The sequence below is a fragment of the Geotrypetes seraphini genome, chromosome 6, assembly GCF_902459505.1.
Source record: "Geotrypetes seraphini chromosome 6, aGeoSer1.1, whole genome shotgun sequence".
NCBI lineage: Eukaryota > Metazoa > Chordata > Amphibia > Gymnophiona > Dermophiidae > Geotrypetes > Geotrypetes seraphini.
Window position 1 is genome coordinate 256297137 of NC_047089.1, and position 17677 is coordinate 256314813.

At 45.0% G+C, this 17677-nt stretch overlaps 1 protein-coding gene across 4 annotated transcripts in view; it reads left to right on the forward strand.

The window, feature by feature from the left end:
* The window catches only part of POLA1 (DNA polymerase alpha 1, catalytic subunit), an 874681-nt gene that overhangs the window by 149395 nt on the left and 707609 nt on the right, over positions 1 to 17677 (forward strand). For all 4 annotated transcript variants that reach the window (XM_033948024.1, XM_033948022.1, XM_033948023.1 and 1 more), the window contains exons 15-17: positions 7167 to 7321; positions 8163 to 8247; positions 13014 to 13075. In XM_033948024.1, coding sequence (XP_033803915.1) covers positions 7167 to 7321; positions 8163 to 8247; positions 13014 to 13075 — 302 coding nt within the window. The remainder of the gene's footprint in view (positions 1 to 7166; positions 7322 to 8162; positions 8248 to 13013; positions 13076 to 17677) is intronic.

Here is a 17677-nt window from a genome sequence, read left to right on the forward strand (position 1 = left end):
GCGAAAAGATTGATTCTGCGGGAGTTCTTTTTGTTGCAGTTCAGGATGAAATGAGGGGTGAGGTAGCTCGGAGATAGCCCAAAGACAGTTTTGTAACAGAAGCACGCGAACTTGAATAGGATTCTAGATTCAAGGGGTAGCCAATGTAGTTTGTGGTAAAAAGGGGTGATGTGGTCCCATTTGTTTAAGCCAAATATAAGGCGAACGGCGGTGTTCTGGATAAGTTTCAGTCTCCTGATGGTTTTCTTCGTGGAGGCCAGATAAATGATGTTGCATTAGTCTAGGATGCTGAGAATGGAGGATTGAGTCAACAGGCGGAATGAGGTGTCGTCGAAGTATTTTTTTATGGTGCATAGTTTCCAAAGAACTGAAATGCATTTCCTGACCGTAATATCAGTATGTTTTTCCAGGGATAGATGTTTGTCTAGGGTGACTCCCAATACTTTTAAGGTTTGTTTGATGGGGAAGGCCATACCTTTCACTTGGATTGTGGTGTCTTTGATTTTGTCGTTGGGGGTAGCTAGGAAGAATTTGGTTTTGTCAGGATTTAATTTTAGTCTGTGGGATAGCATCCAGAGTTCTATCTGAGTAAGTGAGCTTGAAAGAGAGGTGAGCAACTCTGGAGTGAAGCTGATTAGTGGGATGACTATTGTAATGTCATCTGCGTAGATGAAGAATTTGAGCTCGAGGTTTTGCAGGAGGTTTCCCAGGGAGGCGAGGTAGATGTTAAACAGGGTGGGGGAGAGGGGGGAGCCCTGTGGGACCCCACAGGCATTATCCCAGCTGTATGAGAGGGAGTCATTCTTGAATACCCTGTATGATCTATTTTTTAGAAATCCGCGGAACCAATTGAGGACTTGGCCAGAGATGCCAATGTAGGCAAGGCAGTCTAGGAGGATGGAGTGGTCTACGAGGTCGAATGCACTGCTAAGATCAAGTTGTACTATCAAGGCGCTTGTGCCCTGGCTGAAAAGTGAATGAAGGTGGTTGAGTAGAGCGGCAATGATGGTCTCGGTGCTGTGGTCCTGGCGGAAGCCTGATTGGTTGTCGTTTAAGATACTGAATTTTTCTAGGTATGTGGTGATTTCGGCATTAACTAGCCCTTCAGCTATTTTGGTGAACAGCGGGATGCTTGCGATCGGTCTGTAGTTAGACGGGGTGTTGAGTGGCTCTTTTGTGTTTTTTATAATAGGGGTTATTATATGGCCTTGTTCTGCCGAGAAATTTCCTGTGGATAGTGAACTGTTTATCCATGCCAACATATTGGCTTTGAAATGAGTTGGTGCGGTTTTCATGATGTTTGGGGGGCAGGTGTCCAGTCTGCAGAAGGCTTTTGTATATTTATTGTAATATTTATTGAAGGTTTGCCAGTCGATGGTAGTAAAGTGGTTCCAGCTTAGGTTCGTTCTGGATCCAGAGTCAGGATTAGATGTGTCGGAGTCTACGAGTATAGGAAAGTATCCATGGGGATTGGTTGAGGATGTTATCGAAGATCTTAGATTTTGTACTTTGGAATTAAAGAAATCTGCTAGGGTGTTGGAGGATAAAGTGGGTTCTTCATGGTTGTCGATGAGCGTCTCGAGGTTGTAGAGGCCGTTGACCAGTTTAAAAAGGTTTTTGCTGTTGGTGGAGATGTTACCAATTTTGTGGGCATAAAAGTCTTTTCGTTTCTCCTTGGTGAGGTTTTTATAGTTTTTGAGTTTTAGTCTCCAGGCAACTCTGTCCTCCTGGGTACTGGACTTAAGAAGGACATGGCGTTACTCGAGAGGGTTCAGAGGAAAGCGACGCATCTGATAAAGAGGATGGAAAACCTTTCATACGCTAAGAGATTGGAGAAATTGGGTCTCTTTTCCCTGGAGAAGAGGAGACTTAGAGGGGATATGATAGAGACCTTCAAGATCATGAAGGGCATAGAGAGAGTAGAGAGGGACAGATTCTTCAAACTTTCAAAAAATAGAAGAACAAGAGGGCACTCAGAAAAGTTGAAAGGGGACAGATTCAAAACGAGTGCTAGGAAGTTCTTCTTTACCCAACGTGTGGTGGACACCTGGAATGCGCTTCCAGAGGATGTAATAGGGCAGAGTACGGTACTAGGGTTTAAGAAAGGATTGGACAATTTCCTGCTGGACCTGTTGGGCCACCGCGTGAGCGGACTGCTGGGTACGATGGAACTCAGGTCTGACCCAGCAGAGGCATTGCTTATGTTCTTATGTAGTTGCGGCAAAGAAGCAGGAATCTCATCAGAGGACTTCACAGGGCTTTCTTGGACCCATGGAGGATCCATTGAATCAACAGGCAGTGAAGCAAGCATTAAAGTATGGGGAACAAGACATGGGGAAGATGGGGGGGCGGAATGGGTACATATGAGAGAGAGAACAGGTGAATATTGGGTGAGAGAGAGAGAGAAAAAAGAGAGAAAATCAATCATATACAGTACTGAGAGATAAATGGGGAGACAGAAGTGCTGGCAAAAAAAAAAAGCTGGGATAGGTGAGGGTCAGCGGGACAGAAGAAAGCATGGTTTTCATTTTGAAACTGCTATTGACATTACAGATATAGTGGGGAATAGTTGCATAGCCACGGGGTGGGTGTAGGGGTTGGGGGAGTGTCCCGTCCAAACTTGCAATGAACCCATTAAATGTATCGGTCAAAAGAAATTCCCTTCTGAACTGCGCTTCTCTTCCTGGTGCTGCTGCATTAACCTAAATGTCAGTGGGGTGCTTCCAGCTTCTGATGCTGATAGTCTGGGGTTACTGAGGAGTGTCAGGAAGAGGGAAGTGGCTCTGCAGGAATTTTCTTTGGCTGGTGGGGTTTTGCCAGCAATGGTACTAATTTTAATGTACGGGGGGAGGGAATATGTCCCCCCATTAACTTCTGGGGCCCTCTCAAATCAGAGGGCTGGCTGTACCTTATATGGGGAATCGATAGGTGCTCTATAGCAATGTTCTTCAATGTTTTGACACCTATGGACCGGTGGAAATAAAAATTATTTTCAAGAACACTGGGCTAAGTCTCCTCCCAATCTCTGCCCCAGATCCCACCCCCATAATGTTGCTAATTGTAACACCATTTTTTCCATTCATTTTTCATATACCTATCGTTCCACATCCCCAAAAACTTAATTACTATTAGGGACGCCTCCACCGCTGCCTCTGCCATCCACGCGGCTCCTCCAATTCTCCTCCTATGCTGCTGTTCTCTGCCTCTCACTGCGAGTGGTGCTCGCTAAGCAAACGCCGCCACAGAGCCCGACTGGACACTGTTGGCTCTGCCGCTCCCGGACGCTGCACCCCCCCCCCCCCCGGATGCCACTACCCCCTCTGCTTGGACTCTCAAGTGCTGGCTCACTCCTGCCGGATGCACCCCGACTCCCATGCTCCACCCGAGGCCACCGGCGCTGTTATCGCCTCTTCCCCCACCTCCCCGACTGGCCCTGTCCTTACCCCTGCACCGCCGATGATAAAAGTGCCTGCTGCCGGTCTGCTGCTGAGCCTTGAGCATCTGCGCATGCTCAGGCCTTCTGATCTCACCCTCTCCGAGATTCTCATGAGGCTTCCTCTGACCTGTCCTGCCCATGAAGAAACTGAAAATTGCATTGGAGCTGGACGCGGGATAGGTCAGAGGGAGCCTCTGGAGCAGGAACATATAGACATGGTTTTGCTGCCACTGCCGTCTAAGCATCTTTGAAGGTACAGGGGAATGGGTGAGGGAGAGAAGTGCAGGGAGAGATGCTGAGCACTGGAGTGATTAATTTTATTAGCTGCAACTTAATTAATGGAATAATTGTGACTGTGCAGACCTACAGTAATTGTGTGTGTGTGTGTGTATGTATATATATAAAATAAGAGCGAGCGGCTTGAACACACACGTACTGGGGAGTTTAGGGACAGTCCTGCATTTCTGACCACCCCATCATGGTACATTATAGCAGTGTTCTTCAACCTTTTGACACCTATGGACCGGCAAAATAAAGTAATTATTTTGTGGACTGGCACCGATCCATGGACCAGCAGTTGAAGATCACTGGGCTAAGTTGTGACCATCTCCACCCAATCTCTGCCCCAGACCCTGCCCCCATAATAGTACTAATTGTAACACCATTTTGTCCATTCATTTTTCATATATACGCATACACACACACACACTATAATCGTATTAACAACACATAATGGTTAACCACAAAATTAAACTACACAAAGCACACTGTATGCTTCTCAATATTCATGACTACTAGAACACAGATAACCTCATGCAAATACAGGACCAAAAGCTAAAAGTACTAATATATACAAACAAACCCTAAGGTGGAAGACTCTGCATGCAGTACAACCCCAGAGGAAAAGAAACAAATGCATTTCTTCCTGAACAGACAGTAGATGTAAATCAATCACTAAATAAAAAAATAAAAGCATTCCTCCTACTGTTGTTGTCTCTCTCCTTCCGTGCTGTGCCTTGCCTTCTGGCCTGCCCCCAGGTGTTATATTCGGGCTGGTCCATGGTGCGATCAACGTGGCGTCTTCGGGATGGCTCCCTGAGTGCTGCATTGCACAAAGCTGTGGGCAGCGGCTCCTCGCGTGCGTCCTGCGCCTCATCTGGAAGCCTTCCCTCTGATGTTGCGACATCAGAGAGAAGGCTTTTGTTTCAGGTGCAGGAAGCGCATAGGAACCTTTTCCCACGGCTTTGTGCACTGCAGCACTCAGGGAGCCGGCCTGAAGATGCCGTGTTGATTGCACCGTGGACTGGCGGCTGAAGAACACTGTCTTCTGCCTGATGGATGTGTCGGCCCTGTGGACCGGTAGAAAATTTCTGCAGACTGGCACCGGTCCAGAATACTGCATTCTAGGACTTGCAACAGTGATCTCAAAGTGCAGAATTAGCACTATACTGGTTTGGGACATAAGATCAAAATCACTTCCAGCCTGGAAGTGGGTGACTTGGCCTCTTTGGAGTAGGGAGGGAGCATAAGGCTGAAGATTTGCCTAGGGTACCTGTCTTCTATGTATATTGTGCAATAACATCTGTTGCTGTGGGCTGGGCCAGATTAAGCCATTGGCAAACCTTGCACTACGTTGTATCTACATACTAAGTTGCCAAAGCTACCTTATGAAGTTGCTAAACGTTACTTAAGACAACTGACCCCAATGCGTTGGCAAGTTTTGTTGAAAGTGCTGGCAAATGAATTGTGTGATTTCTGTAATCAAATTAAGGGTATATCATGTGAATTATTTTGTAATATCTCTACAAAATCTTACAAATAATGTAATTTGAAAAATATATGTATGCTCTGAATAGTATTTGTGGTACCAATATCACCATTTGGCACCTTCTCAATCATTGCTCATATTCCGTTAATAGAAACATAAGAACATAAGCAATGCCTCCGCTGGGTCAAACCTGAGGTCCATCGCGCCCAGCAGTCCGCTCACATGGCAGCCCAGGACCTGTGCAGTAATCCTCTATCTCTACCCCTCTATCCCCTTTTCCAGCAGGAAATTTTCCTATCCTTTCTTAAACCCCAGTACCGTACTCTGCCCTATTAAGTCCTCTGGAAGCGCATTCCAGGTATCCACCACACGTTGGGTAAAGAAGTGTGCTCAAGTGGAGTGCCGCAGGGCTCTGTCCTGGGTCCACTCCTTTTCAACATATTCATAGGGGATCTGACTCAAGGGCTTCAAGGTAAAATAACACTATTCGCCGATGACGCCAAACTATGTAATATAGTAAGTGAATGCAGTTTACAGAATTATATGGCGCAGGACCTGCTTACATTGGAAAGTTGGTCCTCAACCTGGCAGCTAGGCTTCAATGCTAAGAAATGTAAGGTCATGCACCTCGGAAGCGGAAATCCATGCAGGACGTACTTCTTGAACGGAGAAACTTTAACTAGGACTTCAGCAGAACGAGATTTAGGAGTAATCATCAGTGCAGACATGAAAACTGCCAATCAAGTGGAGAAGGCTTCATCTAAGGCAAGGCAGATATTGGGTTGTATCAATAGAAATTTCGTCAGCCGAAAGCCTGAAGTCATAATGCCGTTGTACAGGGCCATGGTGAGACCTCATCTGGAGTACTGTGTGCAATTCTGGAGGCCACATTACAGTAAAGATGTGCGCAGAATTGAATTGGTTCAACGGACGGCCACCAGGATGATCTCGGGGCTCAAGCGTCTCTCGTACGAAGAGAGACTGAACAAATTGCAGCTCTACACTCTCGAGGAACGTAGGGAGAGGGGAGACATGATCGAAACATTTAAGTACCTCACGGGACGTGTCGAAGTGGAAGATGATATTTTCTTTCTCAAGGGACCCTCGGCCACAAGAGGGCACCCGCTCAAACTCAGGGGCGGAAAATTTCATGGCGACACCAGAAAGTATTTCTTCACAGAGAGAGTGGTTGATCATTGGAACAAGCTTCCAGTGCAGGTGATCGAGGCAGACAGCGTGCCAGACTTTAAGAAGAAATGGGATACCCATGTGGGATCCCTACGAGGGTCAAGATAAGGAAATTGGGTCATTAGGACATAGACAGGGGGTGGGTAAGCAGAGTGGGCAGACTTGATGGGCTGGAGCCCTTTTCTGCCGTCATCTTCTATGTTTCTAAGTTGGTCCAGAGTCTATCTCAGTGTGTTGCAAATTTTTTGAAGCTGCTGCACACTAAACTCGGGGCCACAGCCGGAGGTCCTCTGGACATATATGGATGTTGATGTGATGATGTCATACACATATGTGACATCATAAGATTGACATCTGCACATGCGCGGGGGCCCAGGGATTGCTAACCCTGAGAGGAGAGGTGCTGGTACCAGCTGACTGCCTATAGGACGTGACTCTCACTACAAGAGACACGTCCTGTAGGCAGTGCACCAGCGCCTCTCCTCCTCGCTGGCATCTTGCAGCACACCCTGAATCTCACCTTGGCTGACAGTTTACAACGCACTGATCTATCTAAAAAAATACACCTTGTGTGAAATATTTAAAAGGTAAATCCATTTTGCTTGTAAACAAAATATGCATGTATGCTGGATTTCTGTCACATTTTCTATAGTTTTTGTTAGTTTATATAAAAGCAATTTTGACATTGTTAGTTCACTCAATCAGCAAATCTCTTGGAGGGTTGCACGACATCATGATTTCTACCAACTTATTTCTAAATCTTTTTGCTACCAGAACTCTCGAGTCAGCCAGTCAGCTGGTGTAAGATTGAGGCAGTGGCGCTGAAGCCAGACCTTGTGAATGTGGTGAGAGATTTGCCTCCCCCTCCTTTAGTGGTCATGTCTCTCAGCATGAAGACTATCCAGAGTATGAAGACTCATCAGAATGAGGTGATTAATCCAGAACTGCTCAAAAAAGCATGTCTGCTTCTATACATAGTATGACACACAATTAACACTGCAAGCAAAAGAATAGGCTTAATCTTCTAAGGTAAATGTGATCATTCTTAAAATACTCATTTTATAAGCTAAGGTGAGGAATGACCTAGTGGTAGAGCTGTTGCCTCAGCACCCTGAGGTTATGAGATCGATCCCTGGGCAAGTCACTTCATCCTCCATTGCCCCAGGTACAAAATAAGGACCTGTATACCTACAAAAACAAGTCCCATCCCCTTTTCCTAATATTTCTTAATTCTGAATCCCCAGCTTCCTTTCAGCTACATAGATCACTTGGTTCACAATCATTTCAACACTCCTGAGTTACTAATATTTCACAATGAAAAATTATTCTCTGCATAGAGAATGACACGAGGACAGGATCTATCTCCATCCCATCTCCGCAGTTTCTGTAGGCTTTGTCCTCATCTGCTCAAGCCTCGAACACTTACGATTTTAAAGTGTTTGAGGCTTGCAGGGATGGGACGGGATGGAGATAGATCCCGTGGGGACAGGGACAAATTTGTCCCCATGTCATTATCTATTGCATTTACTTCTTCACATGACTGAACAAGCTTTAAGAGCATGATGAAGATTGCTGTGTGAACTTAGAATCAGTGGGGGGGGGGGACATTAACACCTCATAAATGCCTGAGCCAGATTGTAGAATTAACTGTGATTGAGACAGGGTAAAGCATGAAACCAGTGGCAAGGGCTGCCTGCTATTCCATAGAAAGGCAGTACATCAAATGCATTACTCTTACCCTATTTGGTTTGTTTTTCATTTTTTCTTTAGATTGTATCTATGGCAGCTTTGGTTCATCATGAATTTCCTTTAGATAAAGCACCCCCTCAGCCTCCCTTTCAGAAACATTTTTGCGGTAAGTGTACAGATCTGGATTTTGTTCATCATTCTAACTGTTCAGATAAAGTAGCTCTCTTTATATTGGGAGAGAGGAAATAGTAACCAAAAAAACCCCCAACCAATACTGTTGTTACTTCACTGGAAATGTCCAGTTAGCTCTTTTGTAATCTGCCTTGAACTGCAAGGTATAGGCGGAATAGAAGTCCCTAATGTAATGTAATGTAATGTACATTTGCACCCTTCCTTGATTGCCCATCTACTCTTGGTGGAATGCAGAATTTCCCATTCCTGCACAATTTACCTTTTTCTGTGCAGAATCTTGGTTGCAGTGCCATCTTTGCTCGAACCAACACCACATGTATGGGCCAGTCACATGATCCACTGCCTGAGACCTTCCTCCTCCTCTAATTTGTGTGTGAATATGCTTTCTGGGCCAGGCCCACCCAACAGTGATGCACCTACACATTTCTGCTGGGAGGGGAGCGGGCTGGGCTCCTGCAGTCCTTCATCTGTCATTAAAGTGTGGTTTCCACAGGTCCTAGCCAAAGGAATACTATGTAAGAGAGGAGAGGCTTCTGGGTTAGCGGCAAGCAGCGTGTGGGAATCATTGCTGCTTCCAGGACCCATCAAAATAACACTTTAGAGATGGAGAGTTGTGAGTGGGAGAGGGGAGGAAGGAAAGATTGATTCTGCACATAGTGGATGGTGGGGAGAGAAGAAGAATTGTTGGACATGGGATGGAAGAGAGGAAGGGAGAGATGTAGCAAAGAGGTGATGAGGGGTGAGAAAGGGAGAAATCCTGCATACAGTGTAGAGGGAAGAAGGAGAATTGTTGGATATAGGGGTGGAATGAAGGGAGAGATGTGTTTGGCATTTGCTCTCTTTTTCCTCAGAAAATAATGTTCTCCTGAATCTTTTTTTTTACCTCATCCTGTGTTAAAACATACTAGGCTAGGCCAGGGGTAGGCAATTCCGGTCCTCGTGAGCCACAGGCAGATCAGGTTTCCAGGATAACCACAACAAATATGCATGAGATAGATTTGCATCTCCAGGAGACAGTGCATGCAAATCCATCTCGTACATATTCATTGTAGATATCCTGAAAACCTGACCTGCCTATGGCTCTGAAGGACCGGAATTGCCAACCCCTGGGCTAGGCTAGTTTATTTTATTTTTTTATTTTTTTTAATTCATTTTTCAATCAAACAACAAGTGCACAAAAATGTATCATACATTAAATCCAATATAGCACTATACAATCTAACACAGAAAATCTAATAGACCATTAATGATACACCCCTACCCACCCATCATCAAATATTCTATATATATAAAATATAATATACTATTGTTCTGAACATAATTATAAAAAATTTTTCTCCCCAGATCCTCCCTCCCCCCTGAGTGTGCATACAATAAAATTAAAAGAAGATAAAAAAACATGATGTCTATTCATTACAATATTTTTCCATTGGCCCCCAAATCTTTGCAAATTTATTATAATTCCCTTTTTGCAGCGCTATTGCTCTTTCCATCTTAAAAATGACATAGCAAATTCTACCAGAATGTGAAATTAAAATTATTATAATTTTTCCAGTTATTGGTAATATGTTGAATGGCAACCCCTGTCATAATTAATAAATGTTTGTTGTTATGTGTTGATATTTGACTTTTTCCTCAAAACCATTCCAAATAAAATAGTATCATAAGAAAGCGCAATATGGTTTTCCAATAAAGAATTTACTTGAGTCCAAATTGAATTCCAAAATAATTTAACACAGGGACAATAATAAAGTAGATGATCCAATGTCCCTGGTTCCAGATTACAATGCCAGCATCTATTAGATTTAGAGCTATCTAACTTTTGTAAACGAACAGGGGTCCAAAACGCTTTATGCAACAAAAATAACCAAGTTTGCCTCATAGATGCCGACACTGTACATCTCATTCTCCAAGACCAAATTCGTGGCCACTGAGATGCAGAAATCTGCTGCTTAATCTCAATGCTCCAAATGTCTCTAAGACCACATTTTGGTTTTTTATTCAAGTATCCAGATAATAATTTATACCACACTGCGGCTTGATGTCTTGGAAGCATAGGAACTCCAGACTATATTGATTGTTAAGATTCTTCCATTCAGGGAACCCCACCTGAATAGCCTGCTTCAACTGCAACCACTTAAAACTTTGTGATTTATTAAGTTAGAGTTAATGTAATGAAATATTTATTTTTGCCATTTATTTTATTTTATTTATTGAAGAGTAAATTTGATCAAGTATTTAATGAACAAATAGATATAAGTAAGAATATAGTTTGCCTGGGGTGGGAGTGGGCTTTGGAATTATAGTTCCAATGTGTGTTCTTAGGCATTCAAGAAATAGTGGGGGGTGGGGAGTGAGAAGGGAGGAATTTTTGTTTCAAATGAGAGTAGTTGGGGAAAAGATTATTTTATTTTGTGTTTCACAAAGAGGGAGGGGGGAGAGGGATTATTGAGTGTGCTAAAAAGGGCTAGGCTAGTTTAGTCCATTTGGTTTGTATACATTTGTTGCTGCACTAGAGGTCTTGGGAGAACCTAGTAGAGAAGTGTCACCTACATTGCTAAGTGCCTCCCACTCTGAAACAAGACCTGTGTGTTACCATGTCCTCTCTAGTTCCCTGCAGAATATATTCAGGGTTAAAACACCAGCCTAGGAGTAAACAAGGTCCCAGAGCTAGCTGAAAAGATCAGACTGGCAAGTGAGGAAGAGGCAGCAGGGAGCAATAGGACAGAAAACTGCTCATGAAAATGGGTTTCTGGAGTAGTGTGAGAGGGCTGTGGAAGGATTTGACACATCCTTTACCATCCCAATATGAAAGTCCTCTATGCCTGGAATAAATTACTCGAGTTTGTCCGCCAAGCCCCTTCCCTTGTTTAAAACAGACTGAAAACCCACCTTTTTGATATAGCCTTCAATCCATAACCTTTCTCCCCACAGCCCTCCAACCCAGCCAGCAGATTAACTGTTCCCTTTAACAGTATCCATTACATCCTATTTGTCCGTTTAGATTATAAGCTCTTTGGAGCAGGGACTGTCTTCTTCTTTGTGACTCTGTAAAGCGCTGTGTATGTCCGCTAGCACTATAGAACATAAGCAGTGCCTCCGCTGGTCAGACCAGAGGTCCATTGTGCTCAGCAGTCTGCTCATGCGGCAGCCCAACAGGTCCAGGACCTGTGTAGTAATCCTCTATCTATACTCCTCTATCCCCTTTTCCTTCAGAAAATTGTCCAATCCCTTCTTGAACCCCAATACCGTACTCTGTCCTATCATGCCCTCTGGAAATGCATTCCAGGTATCTACCACCCATTGGGTGAAGAAAAATTTCCTAGCATTTGTTTTAAATCTGTCCCCTTTCAACTTTTCCAAATGCCCTCTCGTTCTTGTAGTTTTTGAAAGATTGAAGAATCTGTCCCTCTCCACTTTTTCTATGCCCTTCATGATCTTGTAGGTCTCTATTATATCTCCTCTAAGTCTTCTCTTCTCCAGGGAAAAGAGCCCCAGTTTCTCCAATCTCTCAGTGTATGAAAGGTTTTCCATACCTTTTATCAAATAGTAGTAGTAGTAGTAGTAGTAGTAATAAGAGAGAACTTCCAGTAGTTAATCACAGTGCAAAGATTTGTTTGTGCTTGTAATGTTTTCAGATGGCCACGTAATGGCCAGTGTTAATGGCTTATTGCTCAACCTTATTCTACGATGCTGGACAAATTAGAGGTAATATGTGAAGCTATGGCCTAATGGTGAAAAAAGAAGGTCCCATATATACTCAAATATAAACTAAGATTTTTGGGCCAAAAAAAGGCACATAAATGGGGGGGCTCGGTTTACATTCGGGTCATTACCCACCCGCCCCCCTCCCTGACTTATTGCAGGCCTCTGCTTGGCCTGGTGGGGTTGTACCAGCAGAATCTGCCAGTTTTTTTTTTTTTTACTTCCTTCCCGCCTCCCTCCGCGTACTTTTTTGAATCTCTGATAGCCCAGAGGTGTACCAGGAATAAACGACCTTTCCTCGTTCCTGTTGGCACTGAGCCACTTGCTGAATCGCTGCCCTGAGTTCTTGAGGGACTCGTGAGAACTCGCAGCAGCTATTCAGTGAGCGGCTCAGCGCCAGGCAGAAGCGAAAAAAGGTTGCTCATGCCTGGTACACTGCTGGGCCGTGAGAACTCGAGGTGACCATTCAGGGAGGAGCTCAGCACGGGGCAGGAGTACGGAAAGATTGCTCCTGCCCGGTACATCGGTGGACCACCAGGGATTCAAAAAAGATATGTGGAGGGAGGCCTGAAGGAAGTAAAAAAAAAAGAAAAATTGACAGTCAGCCGGGACAGGAGGGATCCCAACTGTTCCTGCCCACCATGTCATACGGCAGGCCTGGTGGAAGCCTGCAGGACATTGGGAGAGAAGGGGAACAGGATACAGGGCAGGGAAGGGGGCTGGGTGCAGATCCTGGCAGGGAGGGTGGGAGGACACAGTGCAGAGCCTGGCTGGGAAGAAGGGGGGCTGAATGTAGAGACTGGTGGGGGAGGGAGTGGGGAGGAGGCAGGGCACATGAATATTAACCCCCCCTCCTGTGTCATATTTGACTCAACCTTTTTTCCTCCTTTTTGGGGGAGAAAAAGGGTATCTTGTTTTATACTCAGATTTACTTATATTTGAGTATATATGGTAGTAACAGTGTAGTAATGCTGGATCTTTATTTGTCCAACCAAAAGTATGGGAGGAGCTAACATAAGTAATGTCTATTTACAGTTGTCTGCAAGCCCAATGATTGTATTTTCCCCTATGATTTCAAAGAAGCAATTCTGAGACAGGTAAGTTGAGATGCTGTTTTTACTAACAGAGTAATAGAGCTATGTGTTGCTACAACAGTGAAGAGTGGTCTCACCTTTGGCAACCGGTTAAAGATGTGGTGGGTTAATGAAGGGGGGGGATTCTGTAATTTCTAGGTGCATTGAAGAGTCCACAGCGTATTCAGAACCTAAGAATTGCCCTACTGGGTCAGACCAATGGTCCGCCAAGCCCAGCAGCCCATTCCCACGGTGGCCAATCCAGGTCTCTAGGACCTGACCAAAACCTTCCATGCTACCGATCCAGGGCAAGCCGAGGCTTTCTCAATAACAGACTAGAGGCGTTAGTGTTGTCGTGTAACCTGGGGGAATTTGTGGCCATAATGGAGAAGAGGGAGGGGGATGGTAGGTTGGATTCTTTTGATGATTTTTTATGCTATCTCTTTTGCTTTGTAAGGGTGGATTTGGGACAGTTGTATCTTCGCTTGTTGCTGTTTGTGCTTTAATAAACACTTATTTTAAAAAGTGCTGTTAAAGTAGGAACAAATAGAAAGAGATAATCTCAAAATGATGACGATATTTAGAATTTAAGTCTTATGAGAAAACCTTGACCTTTCATGTCATAAAAAATGTGTATGTATCTATTGGGTTTCTAGTTCAGATGCATAGGTTCTGCTGTCCTACCAAGCAGATGGAGGCTGAACTTTGCTGACACAAATTGCATTGGCTGCCACTTGAATCCAGAGTCCTATTCAAGTTTGCATGCTTCTGCTACAAAACAGTATTCGGCATATCACCAAGCTACCTCAACCCACACTTCAATTTAAATTACAACAACAAGAACTCCCGCAGAATTCACCTGTTCGCCTTCCCCTCTCTAAAATCATGTCACTTCAAAAGGTTCCTTGACAAAACTTTCTCCTTCCAGGCAGCCAAACTTAACCCTTGGCTAGCTCGAATTATACTCGAGGCCCCCACCTACTTCGCCTTCAGAAAACAACTCAAAACACACCTATTCCATGAACAGAACCCTTAACACCTTCCGTCACCTCCCTCCCCCCCCACCTATGTACTGGAATCCCTACCTACTCCTTACTATACTCTCCTAACTCCAATGACTTCATCGTTTGTAACTTCGTTTGTGACTTCCTGTCAGCTAACTCTGTTTAACTGACTTCCTAACTTCCACGACTTCTTCATTTGTAACTTTGTTTAACTGATGTGAACCGCCCAGAACTCTCTGGGTATGGCGGTATACAAAATAAAAGTTATTAAGTTATTATTTATCACCCCTTCTAGGGTGTTGTCCATCCTGCATCTCTCTTGAATTCTGTTTCCAGCATTGTAGAGATGCATCCTGCACTCCATTCAGGGAGCAGCACAGGGCCAGGTGGTAGCTTGAGAAACGCTCTCCTGTGTGTCTGTGCGCTGCTAGCCACGAAATCGGAAGCAGGGAGTGCAGGGCAGGAGCATGGAAAGTTCGCTCATACCCATACACCGCTGGACCACCAGGGATACAAGAAAAGGTAGAGGAGGGGGGGGTAAAAAAAATTGTTAGCATCGACCAGGATGGGAGGGATCCCTCCTGTTCCTGTCTACCACTAGACCACCAGAGGGGGAAGAGGGAACAGGGCAGGAAGGTGGGACATGGTGCAGAGCCGGGCAGGAAGTGAGGGGGGCTAGGTTCAGAGCCCGGCAGGGAGGGGAGCTGGCTGCATAGCCTGACAGGGCAGGGAGGGAAGGGGGCTGGGTTCAGAGCTTGGCAGGGTAGGGAGGGAAGGGGGCTTGGCGCAGGAGATCTACTAAACAACCTCCTTCACATCAGAGATATACTCCTTCTGTTTCTAGGCAGACACTGCAATAGCTGCAAATGTGCTAGTGAGTAGAGTGCTTCAGGGGCAATTTAACAGGAGAAGCTGTTCGACTCTGCCCAATTCTTCCAGCTCAATTGGAGCTTGTTTTCACTATACCATCAATATTGATCTCTCATATCAACCGACCTTTAACTTTTCACAGTCCTTCTGGAAGGTGTATCTTTTTATTTCATAGCCAAAATGCCTAAACAAACAAACAAAAATTTCAGTTGGCCACAATACGGGTTTCATTTCAAGTTTTTATTTTCAGCAGTATTTCTACTTCATGTTTCCTATGAGCTTCAGCTTGCATTAGTGGGCATTCCACCATGGGGGTAGAGCCTGTAAGGTGTCTTTTTTCCCCCCCATTAACTGCACTCCATTCCACTAATAGGGGAATCTACCATGGGTAGAGTCTGTAACCTTGGTTTCCTCCAAATGTCTTTCAACAAGGACATCATAAATTGCCATGCATCACTCACCTGGAATGCGCTTCCAGAGGGTGTGATAGGACAGAGTACGGTATTGAGATTCAAGACAGGATTAGATAATTTCCTGAAGGAAAAGGGGATAGAAGGGTATAGATAGAGGATTACTATACAAGTCCTGGACCTGATGGGCTGCCGTGTGAGCGAATTGCTGGGCATGATGGACTTCTGGTCTGACCCAGCAGAGGCACTGCTTATGTGCTTATGCTTTAGGATTTCACCATGGGGGTGTAGAATGTGTAAGGTGGGCTTTTTTTCCTGTTGCTTGGATACTTTGATTTCAGGACATTGATGTGATCTAACAGGGGTGTAGATCCTGTAAGTTAGATTCCTGCTATATCAGATTTTTTTTGCACAGTTTTCCTTTCCAAGCAGAATACAACAGTTTTCTCTCTTAGCATGCCTGCCACTGTATCATCAATGTTTATGGAAGGCATTAATCTACTTCAAGTGTTTTCCGTAAACCTGTTCTTAAGGAACATTCCCCACAATATCTTTTGCTCCATCTCCATTTGATTCTAGGGCCTGGAGATTGTAGGGGAGGAGGAGGCCATTACATCCTTTTTAGGATGTTTTTTCCTCTTTTGTTCCAGTTTCTCAGTCATAGTCTCTGGACTGGCTACTTTTTCTATATATATTCTACAGTTAGAAACATAGACATAGAAACATAGAAATAGACGGCAGATAAGAGCCACGGCCCATCTAGTCTGCCCACCCCAATGACCCTCCCCTACCTTTCTCTGTGAATAGATCCCACGTGTCTATCCCATTTGGCCTTAAAATCAGGCACGCTGCTGGCCTCAATAACCTGAAGTGGAAGACTATTCCAGCGATCAACCACCCTTTCAGTGAAAAAGAATTTCCTGGTGTCCCCGTGCAGTTTCCCACCCCTGATTTTCCACGGATGCCCCCTTGTTGCTGCGGGACCATTGAAAAAGAAGATATCTTCTTCCACCTCGATGCGGCCCGTGAGATACTTGAATGTCTCGATCATGTCACCCCTCTCTCTGCGTTCCTCAAGTGAATACAGCTGCAACTTATCCAGCCGTTCCTCGTACGGGAGATCCTTGAGTCCCGAGACCATCCGGGTGGCCATTCTCTGGACCGACTCCAGTCTCAGCACATCCTTACGGTAATGCGGCCTCCAGAATTGCACACAGTATTCCAGGTGGGGCCTCACCATGGATCTATACAATGGCATAATGACTTCAGGCTTACGGCTGATGAAACTCCTGCGTATGCAACCTATGATTTGCCTTGCCTTGGATGAAGCTTGCTCCACTTGATTGGCAGTCTTCATGTTCTCACTGACGATCACCCCTAAGTCTCGTTCTGCTTCAGTTCTTGTTAGGATCTCGCCATTAAGGATGTAAGTCTTGCATGTATTTTGGCTGCCCAGGTGCATGACTTTGCATTTTTTGGCATTGAAGCTGAGCTGCCAGGACCTAGACCAGCGCTCCAGTAGGAGTTGGTCGCGCATCATGCTGTTGGACATTGAATTTGTCTGTTGTGCTTTTGCCTACTACATTGCTTAGTTTAGCGTCATCGGCGAATAATGTTATTTTACCTCGCAGCCCTTCTGCCAAGTCTCTTATAAAGATGTTGAATAGGATCGGGCCCAGGATCGAGCCCTGTGGCACTCCACTGATTACCTCCGTCATTTCGGAGGGGGTGCCGTTCACCACTACCCTCTGAAGCCTACCTCCAAGCCAGTTCCCAACCCATTTTGTCAATGTGTCGCCCAATCCTATAGAACTCATCTTGCTCAGCAACCTGCGGTGTGGTACGCTATCGAATGCTTTACTGAAGTCCAGATATACGATGTCCAGGGACTCCCCAACATCCAGCTTCCTCGTCACCCAGTCAAAGAAGCTGATCAGGTTGGATTGGCAGGATCTCCCCTTAGTAAATCCATGTTGACGGGGATCCCATAGATTCTCCTCGTTCAGGATCGCATCCAATTGGCATTTGATTAGAGTTTCCATTAGTTTGCACACTATTGATGTGAGACTCACCGGTCTGTAGTTTGCTGTCTCCATCTTGGAGCCTTTCTTGTGGAGTGGAATGACGTTAGCCGTCTTCCAGTCCAACGGGATGTTACCCGTACTAAGGGAGAGATTGAAGAGCGCAGATAGCGGTTCTGCCAAGACATCACACAACTCCCTGAGCACCCTGGGGTGTAGGTTGTCAGGCCCCATTGCCTTGTTAACCTTAAGCTTTGACAGCTCACAGTAGACACCGCTGGGTGTAAACTCGAAATTACTAAACGGGTCATCTGCGTCAAC